The following is an 18,013-nucleotide window of genomic DNA, read 5'->3' on the forward strand; positions in this document are numbered from 1 at the left end:
CTCTCCAACAGCTCTGCCCCCAACTTGTACTGGTACATGGGGTTGTTCTTGCCCAGATGCAGGACTCTACACTTGCCCTTGTTATATTTCATTAAATTTCATTAAATTCAAGATTTTCTTTTACAAGTAACACAAAAATCTAGACGTCAGAAGGTTGTACATGTGAAAACTAGAATTACAAAGAAAGTTATTTTCAGTTGGGTGATTTATAATCTGAAGGTCTCAGAATAACATGCAAAATGAAGTCAATACTCATTTCAAACACTAAAAACCAAGAATTCTTAATCTTTTCTTGAAAACTGAGTTAATTCAACAGTGTCTTGAAGATTTATTGTATAAATTAATTTCCATTATCCTTTATTGCGGAATTCAGGATATAACATGAACAGAAGTTAGTGACATGATGAATCATTCTGTATTTTAAAAATCTTACAATGACAGTTATGATTCCATAAATAGCCACAAAACTGGGGCCATGGGAACTTAAGGCAACAGACAATTACACTGTAATCTAGAAATTTCTTTCAGGGGTATTGCATTTACTATTCCAATCTACTCTGAAATGACAGCAGAGAATATTCTTCAGTAACATTTAGCACAGTATTAAAAACCACATGCAGCTGCCATGCTCTAATGACGGCTCACTTCAGTGGGTAATCTCATCGCAGTTCTGTTTCAAGCTTAGTTTTAAAGTCAGTTTAAACAAGAAATGCTCAGGGGGGTTTGGCAAGTTATCTACATCCTGACTCAGCTCAGTTTCCCCATCAACTGAAATCATGGAGGGTTTTCACATCACGCTTTTTCTTCCTTCCTTTCTGTTTCCTTTAAACAGGTATACACAACATCCCTACTCAAAACGAGACGTCAGAAAGTGAAGCGAAGCACTGGCAATGATGACAGATGATGGCGCTCCAGATGACAACCCTGTTCTCCAAAATCCATTGACAAACACAAAGAGCAACAAAGCAAAACAACGATCTAGAGCATCTTTGTTGGTGCTACTGCATTTTCAATAGGGTTTCTTTAATTCAATTTATTTTTTATTAAATTGTCTAAAACTGAAGCTTCCAAGACTAACTTTAGATGACTGTCAGATTATCCATCTTACTGTTAAAAGGTCTTTTCACATATTCCAAGAACTGTCCTCATCTGACTTCTCCCAGTTGTAAACCTTTTCAATTATGTTAAATATTCCCAGCACATCTATAAATATTTGCAGATTTATGTTCTCACATCTTCCCGTGCCAAACCGTACATATTTAACATTTTGATCTCAAAAATCAATTCTCTCAATTTGTAAGCTACTTTTTGCTGCTCTTCCCTGAACCCACTGCAACATTATACAATTAGCAGAGTTTAAGGTTAGCAAGATGATTTAACTATTGGATGTAACCTCCCACGTGTCAAAGGTTCCTACTGGGTAGAATCTATATTGAGCTCAGTGATGTGTGTATAAATAAAGAATATATTCTAGAAAGACATCCAGTCCAGAGAACATTAAAAAATGGTTACTAAATCCATTGCTTGACAGATTTTTCTAACAGTTAATCACTCTAACTGATCAAAATGAGAGGTTTATTTGTAGTTGAATTTGCCTGGCTTCCATTTTGACTGGCTTTTATTATTAATTTTTTTTCATTAACATAAAAGTGAATTTAAGACTGTATGTTTTCTCCATGTAGAGACATCCATTCACTTTAAACAGGTCATATCCTAGCCATCCTCAAAACTAAACAGATTGCTCTTCAAGCACCCAACCAAAAGAGTTTTTCTCCACCCTTCAAAGCTCTATTGACATTTGAACACCGAAATATTGAGAAAGACTGGAAACAGCTGCCTGTCAGGAGGTGGTTCTCATTCTGAATGTAGCATATGTGAACATTTAATTTCAAAATTCAGCTACATAAAGCAAAGAGCTGTTTTAGAAAACATTATAGATATTTTTTATTGCATAACGAAAATGCCTCTTAGAGCATGGCCAAAGAAACATGCTGTTTACCTTTCCCTTGTATGATTTGTAAATATATAATGGTGAGTATTTCTAACCCGAACCTGACAGCTGAAGAGGCTCTGTTGCAATTTGTGGTGAAAATGTGGGCAACTCTGGAAACTAGAATGGAAAAGCTGAAAATCATGTCTGATTTCATTAAGACCCAAAGTTCTACCCACCAAACTGAGGCTCTCCTGAGAACCCTCAACATAGTCAAGATCGTTCTTTTTCAGTCTTCAAACACTTCAGTGAAACAAAGTTGGAAAAACTGGATCCTAACTTTAAATACAAACAATGAAAGGTCTTAGACTAGGGAGCACACTGCAAAACATATAATTAAATGACATACATTAATGGTACAAAGGAAGATTAACTTGAACCTACAGTTGTTTGAACTGACACTTTGAATTTAACACTGTCAGACCTCTTGCAGATCCTTGTTTTTTCTTTTTGTGGACTCAATTACAAGAACAGAGTCTAAGCCTCTGCACTTGCCAAAAGAGATCTGCAGCTCATGTCTCATCAGCTGAATGGTGGTTTTAAGATAGGAAGAAAAGTCTGCTGCCTCAAAAAAATATAAAAAATTTACCCTGTTCATCATCTTGAATTTGTACAATTTACAGGTAAGCCAGGTACTCTTACACATCTGGCTTCTGAAATTTGCCCAAAAGTGAAGACAGCATCCCTGTTGCACTGTGGATTGACTTAATCTACAAATTCAGACCGTCTCACCACCTTTCATAGAATCATAGAATCATTTTGTTTGGAAAGAACCTTTAAGATCATCAAGTCCAACCATTAACCTAACACTGCCAAGTCCACCACTAAACCATGTCCCTAAGCACCACATCTACTCATCTTTTAAATCCCTCCAGGGATGGTGACTCCACCACTTCCCTGGGCAGTCTGTTCCAGTGCTTGACAATCCTTTCCGTGAAGAAATTTCTCCTGATATCCAATCTAAATCTCTCCTGGTGCAACTTGAGGCCTTTTCCTCTCGTTCTATCACTTGTTATTTGGGAGAAGAGATTGATACCCACCTCGCTACAACCTCCTTTCACATAGTTGTAGAAAGCAATAAGGTCTCCCCTGAGACTCCTTTTCTCCAGACTAAACAACCCCAGTTCCCTCAGCTGCTCCTCATCAGACTCGTGATCTAGACCCTTCACCAGCTTTGTTGCCCTTCTTTGGACTCGCTCCAGCACCTCAATGTAATAAGCAAGCACCTTTGCAATGAGCAAGACCAAGATTTTCTGACCTTTGTAGATGGCTCTTATTTAAGAACTTTTTTACTGGTGGCACAACGGCAAGGGACACAAAGAGAGCAAGAGGCACCTCACAGCATGCAGAGCATGCCTTACTTGAATTCTTACCAAATGTGTGGAGTGAAGCAGTATTTTTTCTGGCGTTTTTTCACGCTCTCTGCTCTTTGATAAAGGCAATAAGGAAGGACATTCAGTGCCTGCCAAAATTGGCGGGTAATGCCTTTAGGAATCAACACGTATAAAGGAGATAGTTCAAGACAATCTAGCTAGCACAAGCTTCAACAGCAGACTTTCCTGGAGCTAACACTAAGTCAAAATGAAGAGGTATATCACATGAAACCATCAACAGAATGCTTCCCTTACACTGAACCGTTAGCATCAGATCTCCACTGGCAGTCTAGGGTCAGATTCTCAGATCTCTGCTGGCAGTCTAGGATCAGATTATCAGATCTCCATTTGCAGTCTAGGATCAGATTATCAGATCTCTGCTGGCAGTCTAGGATCAGATTATCAGATCTCCGCTAGCAGACTATAATCTGCTGGTAACTGAACTGTTCTGAGGCCTGGAATCACACCAGTAGTTCTGGGGCTAGACCTGATAAGGAATCAATTAACATGGTACATCCAATCACAGAAGCCAATGAACACAATTTTACTATATAGATTTATCTGCATTTTATGGTAAATAAATTGTTAAGCAAGTAGATCCCTGAAGCTCTTCAAGACTTGATTGAGCTAAGGGATAGACTGGGAGAACTTTCAACATTAACTCATTATCTCTTATACCCTATTTCAGGGCTGCTTCAAACACCTGCATTCTTGATTATGTATCACGGGACTATCATCTCCCTGCAAGCATAAATAAGCAGAATCAAGGATTACAGGTAACATGATCAAAGGGAAACGATTTCTCAGCACAAGGCTGTACTGCTGGTGGTTTTGGACGTAGGCAGCTGAGTGAGCATAGGTTGATATAATCAGTGAAAAACCTCGGAGCAGATTCCAGCCATTTACTGACAGAACATCATCTCTTCAGATAGGAGAGCTGATATCTGAATCAGAACTAGGCAACAGATCAGGCACTGCAGCATGTTAAGGGCTGCATCAAACTAAACACGGATGCCTCTGCAGACCACCAGAGATAAAGTTTAAAAGGACCTGTTGTCAGGATTAAATGCATCTTAAGATATACTGAAGAGGCAGTTAATGAAACTTCTCCCTATAAAGCAGAAACCTGTGCATGAGTGGAAGACATAATTTTGGTAGATATTTAGAAAAACAAAAAATAAACCAAAATCCTCAGTTGTTTCAGTGATATTTCCCATGCATTCTGCTCAAGCAGCTAAATAAAAGAAACACCAATTAAGTCTGGAAGACTTTTGCATAAACCATAATGTTTATGTTACAATTGGGGGGGGGTGGGGGGAGTGATTTCATTAACATTTTTCCTGTTTTTTTCAGTAAAGGCCTAAGGGAAGAATCTATATTCAAAGTTTTTTATTTTGCTTTGACTTTTTAAGCCCAGCAGCTAGAAAAATATTGTTTCTTACTTTTGTTGAGGTAAAATGTAAAATAAAACCAACAAAAACATAAAAGAAAGGGAAAAAATTGAATCCAGAAAATGAAAGCAATGATAACTTCCATTCTGAAACGACAGCTGAGAAGGTAAACTGTAAAATACCGTTTCTCATAATGACTAAATAAAAATAGCTTAGTGCCTCAGGTAGAATTTAAGCAATGCAATCTCAGCTGCAAATCAAAAGGAAATCAGATTCAAGATTTTAACAGAGCAAGTAAAAGTATAAAATTAGACTTCTAATTTGCTGTCATTGAGTCTCAGATGATTAACAGTCAAAAAACAAACTTTGTTTCATTTAATGTCAAATAGTTATCCTTAGCAGATTGTGATGACATATTTCTGCTATTTTTCACTCTAAAACATAATATCGAATGACACACGACTTCTCCTGATGGAGAATCTACACAGGGAAGCACAAGAGTGAAGGAATGGTGTTACTGATCACTAAAGCTAACAGTATGGAGCAAACAGCAAGACATATTAAGCACTTAAAACCAAAAAGCATTCATGACTTAGCAGACTATATATACCTAATGTAATAAAAAAAAAAAAGATTTGAATAGCCTTTTAACAAGTCTTGCAACAAAACACTTCTGAAAGAAATTTAAATATTACAGTATTTTCCCCCAACTCAGTAAAGCTTTTAGGCACCCTAGTTACAGAATCACAGAATGGTTAAGGGTTGGAAGGGACCTCTGGAGATCATCTAGTCCAACCCCCTGCCAAATCAGGGTCACCTAGAGCATGTTGCACAGGGTCACGTCCACGCAGGTTTTGAATATCTCCAGAGAAGGAGATTCCACAGCCTCCATGCGCAGCCTGTTCCAGTGCTCTGGCACCCTCAAAGTCAAGAAGTTCCTCCTCATATTCAGATGGAACTTCCCATGTTTCAGTTTGTGCCCATTGCCTCTTGTCCTGTCACTGGGCACCACTGAGAAGAGTCTGGTCCCCTCCTCTTGACACCCGCCCCTAAGGTATTTGTAAGTGTTGATAAGATCCCCTCTCAGTCTTCTCTTCTCCAAGCTGAACAGACCCAGCTCACTCAGCATCTCCTCATAAGAGAGATGCTCCAGTCCTCTGATCATCAATTAAAAGCAGTCACACCTTTAACTACATCTCCAATCAGCAAATCACTTAAAATAAAGTCTCCATTGGCTTAAATGCTGATCAGTATGATGAACAGGCAAAGAATGAGGCAAAGGCTTACAATGTGAGCTGAAGCACTTGGCTGAATTGGAGCCACTATATATAGCACCTGCTGCTATAAGACTTGTGAAACCGTACACAGCTGAACAAGGCAGAAACTCTACCTTTGAATTAGCACCTCAATCTATTTTTAAAGATTTCAGGATTAAATAATTTCCTCACATAGCAAATTCCTGAGAATCGATTGACAAGGCAGGGGTCGGATAAACTTGCCTTACACAAAATACAGGTGGGGAAACCTAGCACAAAAAGCCAGCTGACCAACAAGAGAGTTTGAAATAAAAGCATCACGTTATATTTGAAGCTTTTATGGCAGGTTCACAGCTTCACACCCAAGCTGCTCTGTGATATAGGAAAGTAATTGCAGTAAACCAAAGAGCAGTCATGCTCTCCATTTAAAAGCATACACAGACAGAGTACAAAGGACATTTTTGACACTGAAGAAAGAGGACTATGCATGCAAATAATAAATGCAAACTGAATATTTTAACCTGTGTAATGAATCTTCTTGAAAACTACAGGAAACGCGGGAGAGGGGCTTTTTACAAGGGCATAGAGTGATAGGACGAGGGGGAACGGTTTTAAACTGAAAGAGGGGAGATTTAGATTAGATATTAGGAAGAAATTCTTTCCTGTGAGGGTGGTGAGACACTGGCCCAGGCTGCCCAGAGAAGGTGAGGCTGCCCCCTCCCTGGCAGTGTCCAAGGCCAGGTTGGATGAGGCTTTGAGAAACCTGGTCTGGTGGAAGGTGTCCCTGCCCATGGCAGGGGGTTGGAACTAGATGGTCTTTAAGGTCCCTTCCAACCCAAACCATTCTATGGTTCTATTTAAAGTAGATGCTGTGGTACTTCCAGGTTGATAAAGAGAGATCACTTATTAAACTTATTAAACTGTGAAAAGGCCTAAGAATGTGCCATTGTAGGGAGGAAACTCTGAACATCATTAATAAGGTTCCTGGAATTTTGCAAACAGCTGTTCCGGATACTATGTTCTGATTTTGCAATTAGGATTAGATTTACTTTACTAGGACAGATCCTAAAAGAAAAAAAATTATGCTTATTATGCTACACTTCCAAACAGCAAAATGCTTGACAAACTTGCTTACCAATAAAGCCATATAGTTTTAGGTCTCTTTTGTAAGAGCCGGACACAATCTACTCATTAAAAAAAAAAAAACCTTTGTCTCATTTTTAAACATTTTTTACAGAAGCTATTTCAGTCTTTCACTGTCTTTGTCTAACCTAAAATTCCCTTGCTATATGCAAAGGTTATTATTTACTCTATTACCTGCTGTGAAAAACAGATACCAATCCTCTTGGCAGTGCCATTTACGTAATTAAAACTTAAGTCCCTTGTCAGTCTTCTCTTTGCCATCAGCAACACCAAGAGTTTCTTTAAACTTATGCTTTAGTGTGTCATGTTTTATCACTCTTCTTGCTCTAGACTTTCTCCAACTTGTCCACTTTTGTTCACGTTTCTCCAAATTCAAGCCCCAAACTAGATATGGTAACTTTTCTTGCTTTTCTTGAGGTTTTGCTTCTGTTGTTCACAGGAACAAAAGAAACACTTCATGTTTGGCAAGCTACATTGCTGTCCATCCATCCTTTGACATTTTTGCAATGGTAAGATACTGGTGACTCTTTCCTTTGAAAAGGAAATATGCCCCCAATATCTCCTAGACTTATATTCCCTTCTTCCCTATCGTTGGGTTTTATTTCTGAACCCTGTCATGAAAAACGTCCTAGGACCAGTAGAAATCTCCTGGATCAATTAAGTTCACTCTCAACTATTAGTAGTAGTAGTATTACATAATTGGACTGAAATAATTTCAGAATTTAAACCAAACAAAATGCTTGCTCCCACTATGCACATGGGCTTTCTTTTCAGTAATACTGCTACTTGATAGTTGGTAGCTGATTATTACAAGGGGATTTTTTAATAAAAGCGTATTCCTGTCCAATTTGTAACAATTTTTTCTTGCACTAACTTCATCCTTCGTGTAAAAGAGTAGGGACTAGAAATTAGCAAATGTGACACCCATCTACAAGAAGGGCCAGAAGGAGGAGCGAGGAACTATAGGCCTGTCAGACTGACCTCGGTGCCAGGGAAGGTTATGGAGCAGATCATCTTGAGTGCTAACATGGGGCACGTACAGGACAATCAGGCGATCAGGCCCAGTCAGCGTGGGTTTATGAAAGGCAGGTCCTGCTTGACTAACCTGATCTCCTTCTATGACAAGGTGACCCACTTACTGGATGAGGGAAAGGCTGTGGATGTTGTGTACCTGGACTTTAGTAAAGCCTTTGACACGGTCTCCCACAGCATTCTCCTGGAGAAACTGGCTGCTCATGGCTTGGATGGGCCGGGCCCACCAGTGGGTAAAAAACTGGCTGGATGGCCGGGCCCAAAGAGTTGCGGTGAACGGGAGTTAAATCCAGCTGGCGGCCGGTCACAAGTGATGTTCCCCAGGGCTCAGTGTTGGGGCCAGTTCTCTTTAATGTCTTTATCAATGATCTGGACAAGGGGATCAAGTGCACCCTCAGTAAGTTTGCAGATGACACTAAGTTGGGTGGGAGTATTGATCTCCTGGAGGGTTGGAAGGCTCTGCAGAGGGATCTTGACACTTTGGATCAATGGGCAGAGGTCAACTGCATGAGGTTCAACAAGGCTGAGTGTCGGGTCCTGCACTTGCATCACAACAACCCCATGAAATGCTACAGGCTTGGTGAAGAGTGGCTAGAAAGCTGCCTGGTGGAAAAGGACCTGGGGGTGTTGATTGATGGCCAGCTGAATATGAGCCAGCAGTGTGCCCAGGTGGCCAAGAAGGACAATGGCATCCTGGCCTCTATTAGGAATAGTGTAGCCAGCCGGTCTAGGGAAGTGATCGTCCCTCTGTACTCGGCACTGGTGAGGCCGCATCTTGAGTACTGTGTCCAGTTCTGGGCCCCGCACTTCAAGAAAGATGTTGAGGTGTTGCAGCGAGTCTAGAGGAGGGCAACCAAGCTGGTGAAGGGTCTGGAGGGTCTGACCTACGAGGAACGGCTGAGGGAGCTGGGGTTGTTTAGCCTGGAGAAGAGGAGGCTCAGAGGTGACCTTATTGCAGTCTACAACTACCTGAAGGGAGGTTGTAGTGAAGTGGGAGTTGGCCTCTTCTCCTGGGCAACTAGCGATAGGACAAGAGGACACAGCCTCAAGCTTCACCAGGGGAGGTTCAGGTTGGACATTAGGAAGAATTTCTTCTCAGCAAGGGTCATTAGACATTGGAAGGGGCTGCCCAGGGAGGTGGTGGAGTCACCATCTCTGGATGTGTTTAAGAAAAGACTGGACATGGCACTTAGTGCCATGGTCTAGTTGACAGGGTGGTGTCAGGGCAACGGTTGGACTCGATGATCCCTGAGGTCTCTTCCAACCTGGTTGATTCTGTGATTCTGTGATTCTGTGAACAAGCGATAGAACGAGAGGAAATGGCCTCAAGTTGCACCAGGGGAGGTTTAGACTGGACATTAGGAAAAATTTCTTCATGGAAAGGGTTATCAAGCATTGGAACAGGCTGCCCAGGGGACTGGTGGAGTCGCCACTCCTGGAGGTATTTAAAAGACAAGTAGATATGGTGCTTAGGAATATTGTTTAGGGATATTGTTTAGTGATTGACTTGGCAGTGTTGGGTTGATGGTTGGACTCAATGATCTTAGAGGTCCTTTCCAACCAAGACGATTCTGTGATTCTGTGAGTATTTCCTCCTCCTTGATATTTATACCCCAGAAGTACTTACGCACTAAACCAAAGTCCATTCTCAGTCTTCTTCCCAACAAACCCAAGCTTGTTTATTCACCTTTGGAATTAAAGCTATTCAAAGGCCACCTCTGGAACTGCCAGAGTTTGAATATACCCCAAATATTTAAAGATTGTAGAGTATTTCACTACTAGCATAGGTGAACTTATATTAACAAAAAATTATTGATTAAGGATTGGTAAAATCATTAACTTACAGAATTCATTTTTGCAAAAGCTGCTTTGCTTAAGAAGCATGTAAAGCAATACAAAATTAAAACATACAGAATAGGATCTGTGTATTTAGCAGCAAATAAAGACAATTTTAGCAAAAAAACCCACATTATTAAAATTGTACTCTCCGGCTGATGAATTTTAGGCAATCAGATTTTCGTGATTATGGCATTTGACTACCATCACGTGTTACCATAATTTTTAAAACTCACTACGATAAGTGAAACTACTCTCTGGCTTACAAGAGAGAGCAAGCACCAAAGGAGAGAACAATAACAATTTATTCCTCACATCCAAAGACAATCATTTACACATGCATTTTGGGTAAGATTCTGTTATACAAACACAAAACAACGTAATGTACAACACACCACAATAGTGAAGAGATACAGAAAGAAGTCATCACATTTTATAATAAACAGGAGATATCCTGTCCCTGGTAAAAACCAACATCATGAAAAAGTGTTTGAACCTCAGAAATTGTCCAATGCACATGGATTGCTTTAATCATAGTTTGCAGTTAAAGGAGGCTAAAATCCTAAACGAAGAATTTTGAAAGTTCTTTCATATAATTATTTACCTACATGTTGCTGATGATATTGAAAGTTTCCAGCATGGTCTTTAAGTTATAGCCAATATAATAGACACAATGAGTCAAATATACAAGAGTCAAAACAAGGCTTACCTTGTTGCTGGAAGGGTACTGACACGCGTAAAGAAAACAGATGGCTCTACTTCTACATGAAGGCCTAGTGAAAGGTTCCTGTAATATCCTTCAACATGTCCTGGTCCACCAGAGTACTTAAAATTCAAAATGGCTTCCAGTGTCTAGAGAAATAAAAGTAAATTACTTATTAGCTGTGTTTCATTACTGTGCATTTCACAAGTTCAATTAAATTAGACCACAGAAGTGGTTTACCAACAAAGTTTCTATGCCCTCAAGAATTTGCCATCCTAACACATTCATTCTAATATCTCAAGAAAAAAGTCAATCTAACAAATAACTGCATCTTATGTAAACAGTCGCTTCTTTTCCTAATCCTATACAAAACTAAGGAGTACAGAACAAAGTCAGCTGGACTTCCCTTTATGTAATTCCTCTCCATATCACATTTAACAGAAAAATTGAAGAGCTTATTTTTGCTTAAAAGAATTTAGTGTTTATTAAATTATACGCTCTTTCATACTCTTGAAAAATATTCACCACTTCATTACCTCCATAGTCAAATGGAAAAACCTTTAAAATTTTTGAGTGTGGACAGACAAAGACTATACAAAACTAAAAGCATCTGGTCTCTTAACAAGTCACTGTAAACATACGCTCATCTCCATTAACTAACAGATTTAAACAACACTTGACTAGATCTAGTGCATGAACCTTGTCTGTCTTTGATGTTCATTTTATAGAACACGACTGGTTAGCAAATATTAAAGATGAAGATTACTCATTACTCTCAGTAGTACTGAGCCTTTAATTCTGTGATGAAATTTTGGGCTTTCTGTCTTTTTCCTTAATGAATGGCATGTGGGAAGCTTCCCAGCATATCAGTCCCCATGTCATCCATGCTCAAGCTCAAAACAAACCCTTGGTTCATCCAAAGAGACTATACACCACCTCTTCTTTCATTATATTCCTGAAATATAATTTGCTGGAAGCAAGTCAAGAATTTGGTAAATGTCACTGGATTCTTTCTCAGCTCTTATTCCAGCCCCCAGACAGCTGCTCTTGCCAAGTCTCAGAACAAGGACAGAGGCAGAAACAGACCATTACCCTAACGTGAACATTACTGTGTTATGCTGAAGCCTACGTCTAGAAGGACAGCCTTTTCTTAAAAATATTTAGAAACAACGCCTGTCTCCTCTTTGATTAGCTTTTAGCTCATGCTTTAGTAAAGAAAACAAAAACCTGCAAACCTCAAGTCAATAAGTTATCCAGGAAACTGATTATATTTATCAGATGTCTTCAATCCTCAGAGAGTTAAAAGTACTCTCCCTTTCAATTGAAGATTTACAAAAACATTTTATGAAACCTGTTAATTTTTTTCATAAGCTCTAAGGAACAATCTAAGGATTTTCCAATTTACAAAAAACATCCATGTTTGATATCATAATGTTTCTAAGTCTGGCTAAGAGAACAGAAACATGGCTACAATCAATTTCTTAAAATAACCACAACCCAGCGATTTAAAAATACCAGAATCAAGAGTTTAATGTTTCTCTGCATGAGCGTACTTATAAATGTTTTGCCTATTCCCAGCTTGCTTTTAAGTAAAGTGGGCTAACTCCAAATCCTAATTTAGTTTCATTAAAATTCATGAGAGTCACCTTATAATACAAAGAAAAACCTTCACTGGGCACTCTGGACGCACCCGTCTACTCTGTTTATGTCAACTCCTAATTTGTAGTTAATGATTTCAAGTTTACGTTATGTCAGGAGAGCTAATCAACATTAAATACAAAAATAAAAAAGTGCAAACCCATTCAAAACATACTTCATTCTAATTAAGCAGCTGGACCATTTAATAAAAATCATAGCTAGACTCCACAAGTGCAGGGATCTGACACTACTTACATCGTACTGTGAGAATGGACTTCTAGTTCAATCAGGAAATCTGTGAAAACTCTAGCTACGTATGTTCGGTATTATTGCTGTCATACTCACTGTATCCTGCTTGGGAAAGCTACTGTGGTATGGATCCATGGTTCAAAGCTGCTTTATTAAGCCCAGTCTCATATAATTACAGGTAAACACGTAATAAATGTTACTTTGAAAGGTCACAGAGCATCATCATTCCAGATGCAAAACCCTTCCTAACATCCTATGCCTAATGAAAAACCTCCAGAAAAAGGGCTAAAAAAATGCAACCATTATGTGCCAATAATGAGCAGGAGAGTTTAAGGGCATCATCATAATCTTGGTCCCTGTTGTAGTGAGGAATTTGACAAAGAAAACTTGCTGATGACCCTGAGTGTGTCCCACACTCCACGCTAGAGAAGAGGGAAAAGAAAACCTTATGGTCTTATACTAATTTAGACAACAGGAGGACATTTCTTCTCACCCAAAATGTAAGCTCTAGCTGGGGACATTTAACACTGAGGACACAAGAGATTTTTAGTGTCTCTGAGAACCACAGCACACCCAAAGCTACATGCTTTCTCTGGCCGTGATGATTTGCAGGGTTCCTAGGAACGCAAACACACACGCACAAAGATAAAACATCAGGCAGACTTTACATCAGGAGCGTAAACGTATGCATAGGGGCAGAGCATGACTGAAGGAAATATTTTTTTCAGGAGCTTTCAGGTGATCAGAGAAAGTTTTATTGCTTAGGATTCATATAAGATGAACAGGATGTAAAAAAAAACCCACAAATTCAATCTCCTTTAAACCCCTCCATGCACACGTACCTTGGAAAGGACTCCACATACAATATGAAAGATTGATTTTCTATCTCTAGGACAGAAAAAAATCTTATACTTTCATAAGCTTACAAAGCTCCAATTTAAAACAATTTACCACTCTCTCCCACAGCACCTGCAGAGAAGAATGGTCCAAATCCTACAGCCCCCGATTTAAATAATGTTGTATACTTACTGCAGTGGCCTTGTCAGACCTACATAAATAACAGTCTGAGCTGAAGATTTTATTCATCTTTACAAATACCAACAGAATTTATTAGATTTCTCCAAACTGCATCACTGCAGACCAAAAGGAAACAGCAGGGTGTCACTACGAACATCATTTTGCCTGAGGATGATCCATACAAAGAAAAGGAAGGAAGGATGGAGTACACTGGCCTCTCAGGGCAGGCAGCCAGGAAAAGCAGCCTACTGCCACTGAACACACCTGGAATTCAGAATAGCTATGGACTAGGGCGCAGATTGGTGTTTTTAAGCAGAGTTGCTTAAAACTTGTTGGAAGCTCAATAGTAAAAAGACGGATAAATTGTTTAACCTATATGATGACTTTGGCTTGATGATTTTTTTACTACTTCATTGGTCCTTCCTTCTATTGATGAAGAAAAGGAACGAAAGGTTTTGTGTGTAAGTTCCAGATGACATGAATCAATGAATGGCACCAGACATTAATACCACCTACTATACCGACAAGAAATATTTGACAGATAAACCATCAAAAATTACCATTTTGGTTTCTCTCATGCATTTTGTCCTCAAACACATTTTCTGCACAGAGCAGGTACCCATTGTTTGTTTGGTTTTTACTTCATTCTCTCCAGTCTGTTCATGGAAATCCTTCCCATATTCACTTTCATAACAGAATTAAAAGCAAAATTAGAAAAGCACTGCTATTGGAATAACACTATGCCACTAATGAAAAGCAAAACATTGGGCATTGGAGTTCCCTAACTAAATGACAACAGTTAGCACCCTTCTGCCAATCCCTCAATAGTTACTCAGTCTTTCATATACTTCATACCATTCATATACTGTTTTTAATTGCCAATTCAATTAGAATCTACAACTCAGATCAAGTATTTCTACAGAACTACTACTACAGTACTTCCTACCCAGAAGCAGCGAGTAAAATCTAAAGAGAATTTCCATATAATTCTACAGAATATTGCTACTTATGCAGAAGCTAGAACATTACTGACTGAGAACAGATCTCCCCAAAACAGCTAAGGACACAAGAAACACATAAGTGAAGGGAGAAAGAGAAGTGGTGAAGGGGATTTCTTGCGCTAGGAAGTAAAATACAGTGCTCAAACCCTTGTGAATGCTTGTTCACAAGAAAGGGGTTGACTGACTACTAGAGTCAAGAAGCTGAAAAAGTGCTCAAAGTTATATGCAAGAGAAGAAGCTTATTTTAGCTAAAAAAAATTTTATTTATACCAAGAGCATGTTAAGGTAGCTATAATTCAAGGATATAAGAATCCACCTGCAGAGATGTAATCATTATATGCTATATGTAAAGGAAAATAAACATTGCATAGAAGAACACAAAGTATCAGTTTAATTTAATATTAGCAACTCTCATAATTAGACTAGTTTTAAAAAAAAATCCTCAAGATATGAGAAACACTAAAAGAGTAATTTTTTTTAAAAAAATAGGAATAATTATTGAAGAGCAACATTAGATACAATCAACAAAGAAACTATCAACAATGAGAACAATATAGACAGCAGGTGAACCAGTAATCAGGAAACTAATTTCTAGTGATATATTGTTAATGAATAAACAATCAATAAAACGTTCATGTACTTTCCTCCTCACTGCTGAAAAATAATTTTATGCATCTAAATTTTTGGTTTTGTAAAATTTACAAAGATGGAAACAGCTGAGGTCAGAACTCCTGGGTTTAATTCTTACATCTTCTATTTTGCCTAGTAAATTTATTTCTCTTACCTTTATTCCTAAGCAATTTTACTAGCAATAGCAATACCTCTGATTTTATCCCTGTGTATATCTTGTTAGAAGAACCAGAAGATTCCACTTTATAATACTAATTCTTACAGTATCGCATCACCACACATACTGCATTTTGTGTTTTAGATAGTAAAGCAAGATTTTGTCCTCAATTTTTTTCCAAATTGGAACATTAATTTCCGCAAGATTTATTATCAGTGTTTTCCATAATTAAATTAACAATTCCTACTTTGTAACAACGGCTCACATATACTGCATTTTCAGGTTTTTCTTAAATTCCCTTAGTATAATAAAAATTATCCTAAGTAGATCTCAACATTTAATACAAGATGAAATGCCAGCACTTAGCTACAGGCAGTTTGCTCCTGAGACTCTGCAGATGCTGACTGCAATAGCTGTGCAGAAATACCAGAAGGTATCATTGCACGCTCCCCATTAAGACAGAGAAGACCAGACTAAAAATACATAAATTCAGAATACAATCGTTCCATTTTAGTTTCTGACCTAATAAATATTAGAAAACAATTCTTACTAAGGAGTATTATATCTCATGGGATTAGGGCTCGAAATTTGGAAAAGAACGTATTCTAGGTGTGTAATCTTCAACGATACTTTCCTTTTTAAAAGAAAAAATCAAATTACTTGCCCAACAGTAAACATGTTTTTTTCCCAAATTCCATCATGCTCCTGAGCTCCTGCTTCTCACACAAATTAGCATTAGCATGACATGCTGCATGCATTCATGAATGCTTAGCCATTCTTTCTGACTTTTAGTCCCTTTTCTCATTGTATGCCTTTTGTTTTCAAGGGCTTTTTCCTTAAGCAGACTATAAACCTCATTTTTGCTAAATTCTCTGTCTGCCTCCCTCCTTTTTTCCTCTCCTTCTCTGACCATTCCACTCCCATATTCAACTCTGATGGGCAATCAGTGATATCCATTAGTAATAAAAAGAAATACAAATGTACTAGTTCATCAGTTCCATCTCGCAAAAGGCACCAGAGAACTTCTCTACAAAATTAATTTCTCAATTTCTTCTATTGGGTGCCATGCTTAAATTCTTTTAAGAGCTTTGAGGATTGTGTAAATAAATCAGAGATCAGGAATTTCAGCTGCCTAACTGTAACTAATTAAATTATCTGGCAGTAACAAAGAGAAAACGAGTTTCTCAAATTAACCACACTCTTTCCAACAGCAGCAGGTAACCCTGGCAATAAATATGCTAGTAACAGCAACGAGATGGCCAGCCTAAAGCGTGCTCAGAGTGCCAATGCTGCTGACACAGACAGCATCCCACAGCCTCAGCTCCGCGGGTGCAGCGATGCAGCGTTGGTGGCACCTCCTGGCCTCTCCGCTTCCATAGGTTCCTCGCTGCTCCTGGGCGGTGAAGCTGAGCTCTCCTCAGGGCTGTCATACTCACACAGCCCCACGGGGCCTCTGTGATGCTTCAGGCTACACGCCACATTTCCAAACAGTGTGTTCAAGTCCTCTTCTGCTCCTTGCTGCCTCAGACTACTTCTACTTGATCACCCTCATTCATGCTGAGAAGCTGTGTGGTTTATCCCCATCCACACAGCACACAGTTATCAGAGTGTAAGGTTTTTTTGCCCTAGTTGGACTAAATTTTTTATCCCTCTTTTTATATGTGGCTCCACACCTCAATTTCCTATCTTTACTATCAGAATTACCTGGCCTAAGCATTACTGGACCAAACCCAAAAAGGTCCAGCCTTGGAGACTGCAAACTTTCGAACCCAAGCACGTGGGATATGCTGCTCTAGCAACACAGTTCATAGAGAAATGCAGTACATCGAACACAGTTGAATCTTTTTTTCAGGGAAAGACCAGAATGTGAGCATTGGGAGGGAAATGGAGATGCCTACACAGCTGAAACCAAGATGGGACTCAAATACATCAAGCTTCCAGTCCTTGGACCAATTTGTGAATGCACAGCATTACAAAAATCTGAATGCTCTCACAACATTATGTTCTGAGCTACACACGCTTCTTAGTGTTGACTCTTTGGACTGGTCTCTTACTGCAGAACTCAGACCACAGGGACTTGGATGCTGGTATCTTCAAAGCTTCTTCCATGCAGGAATTCACATCATTCCCTCAAACACTTAGATCTTCCTTTACTTGAAATACTGGTATTGAAAGGACATTTGGGAGAAGTGGAGTATGTTATTTGTGATAAGGAAAGCTCCAAGCCTTTACCTCACAAGCTTTATTTCAAGCTGAGTATTATTCCAAAACTAAAAATAAATTAGTCCTCCCTGATCTCTTTAGTATCCGGCACAAATCTTAGGCTGCCCAAGAAAGGTCCACAAGAACTGAAGATCAGAAGTGGAACACATGAAAAACCATATCCGAAATTTTTCTACCTGTAGAAAACATCATATCATGGTTCATAAAAATTAAATGATATAATAAATTGAATTTTTAAATGCAAATATTTGATGGAATGAGTGTGCAGTGATATCATGCAACTTTGCAGAAAGATATTCATTGCTCTGTCTCTCACTGGAGAATAGTAGTCTTTTCACTTACGGCTAACCTCTTTGATTTTCTGATACATAAAA

The 18,013-nt window shown here is 38.9% G+C and overlaps 1 protein-coding gene across 4 annotated transcripts in view; it reads right to left on the reverse strand.

Annotated features, from left to right (window-relative positions):
• TRAPPC9 (trafficking protein particle complex subunit 9) overlaps positions 1-18,013 on the reverse strand; it is a 525,994-nt gene that overhangs the window by 332,787 nt on the left and 175,194 nt on the right. For all 4 annotated transcript variants that reach the window (XM_068396800.1, XM_068396798.1, XM_068396799.1 and 1 more), the window contains one exon: positions 10,731-10,873. In XM_068396800.1, coding sequence (XP_068252901.1) covers positions 10,731-10,873 — 143 coding nt within the window. The remainder of the gene's footprint in view (positions 1-10,730; positions 10,874-18,013) is intronic.

The sequence above is a fragment of the Nyctibius grandis genome, chromosome 3 (genome assembly GCF_013368605.1).
Source record: "Nyctibius grandis isolate bNycGra1 chromosome 3, bNycGra1.pri, whole genome shotgun sequence".
Taxonomy (NCBI): Eukaryota; Metazoa; Chordata; class Aves; order Nyctibiiformes; family Nyctibiidae; genus Nyctibius; species Nyctibius grandis.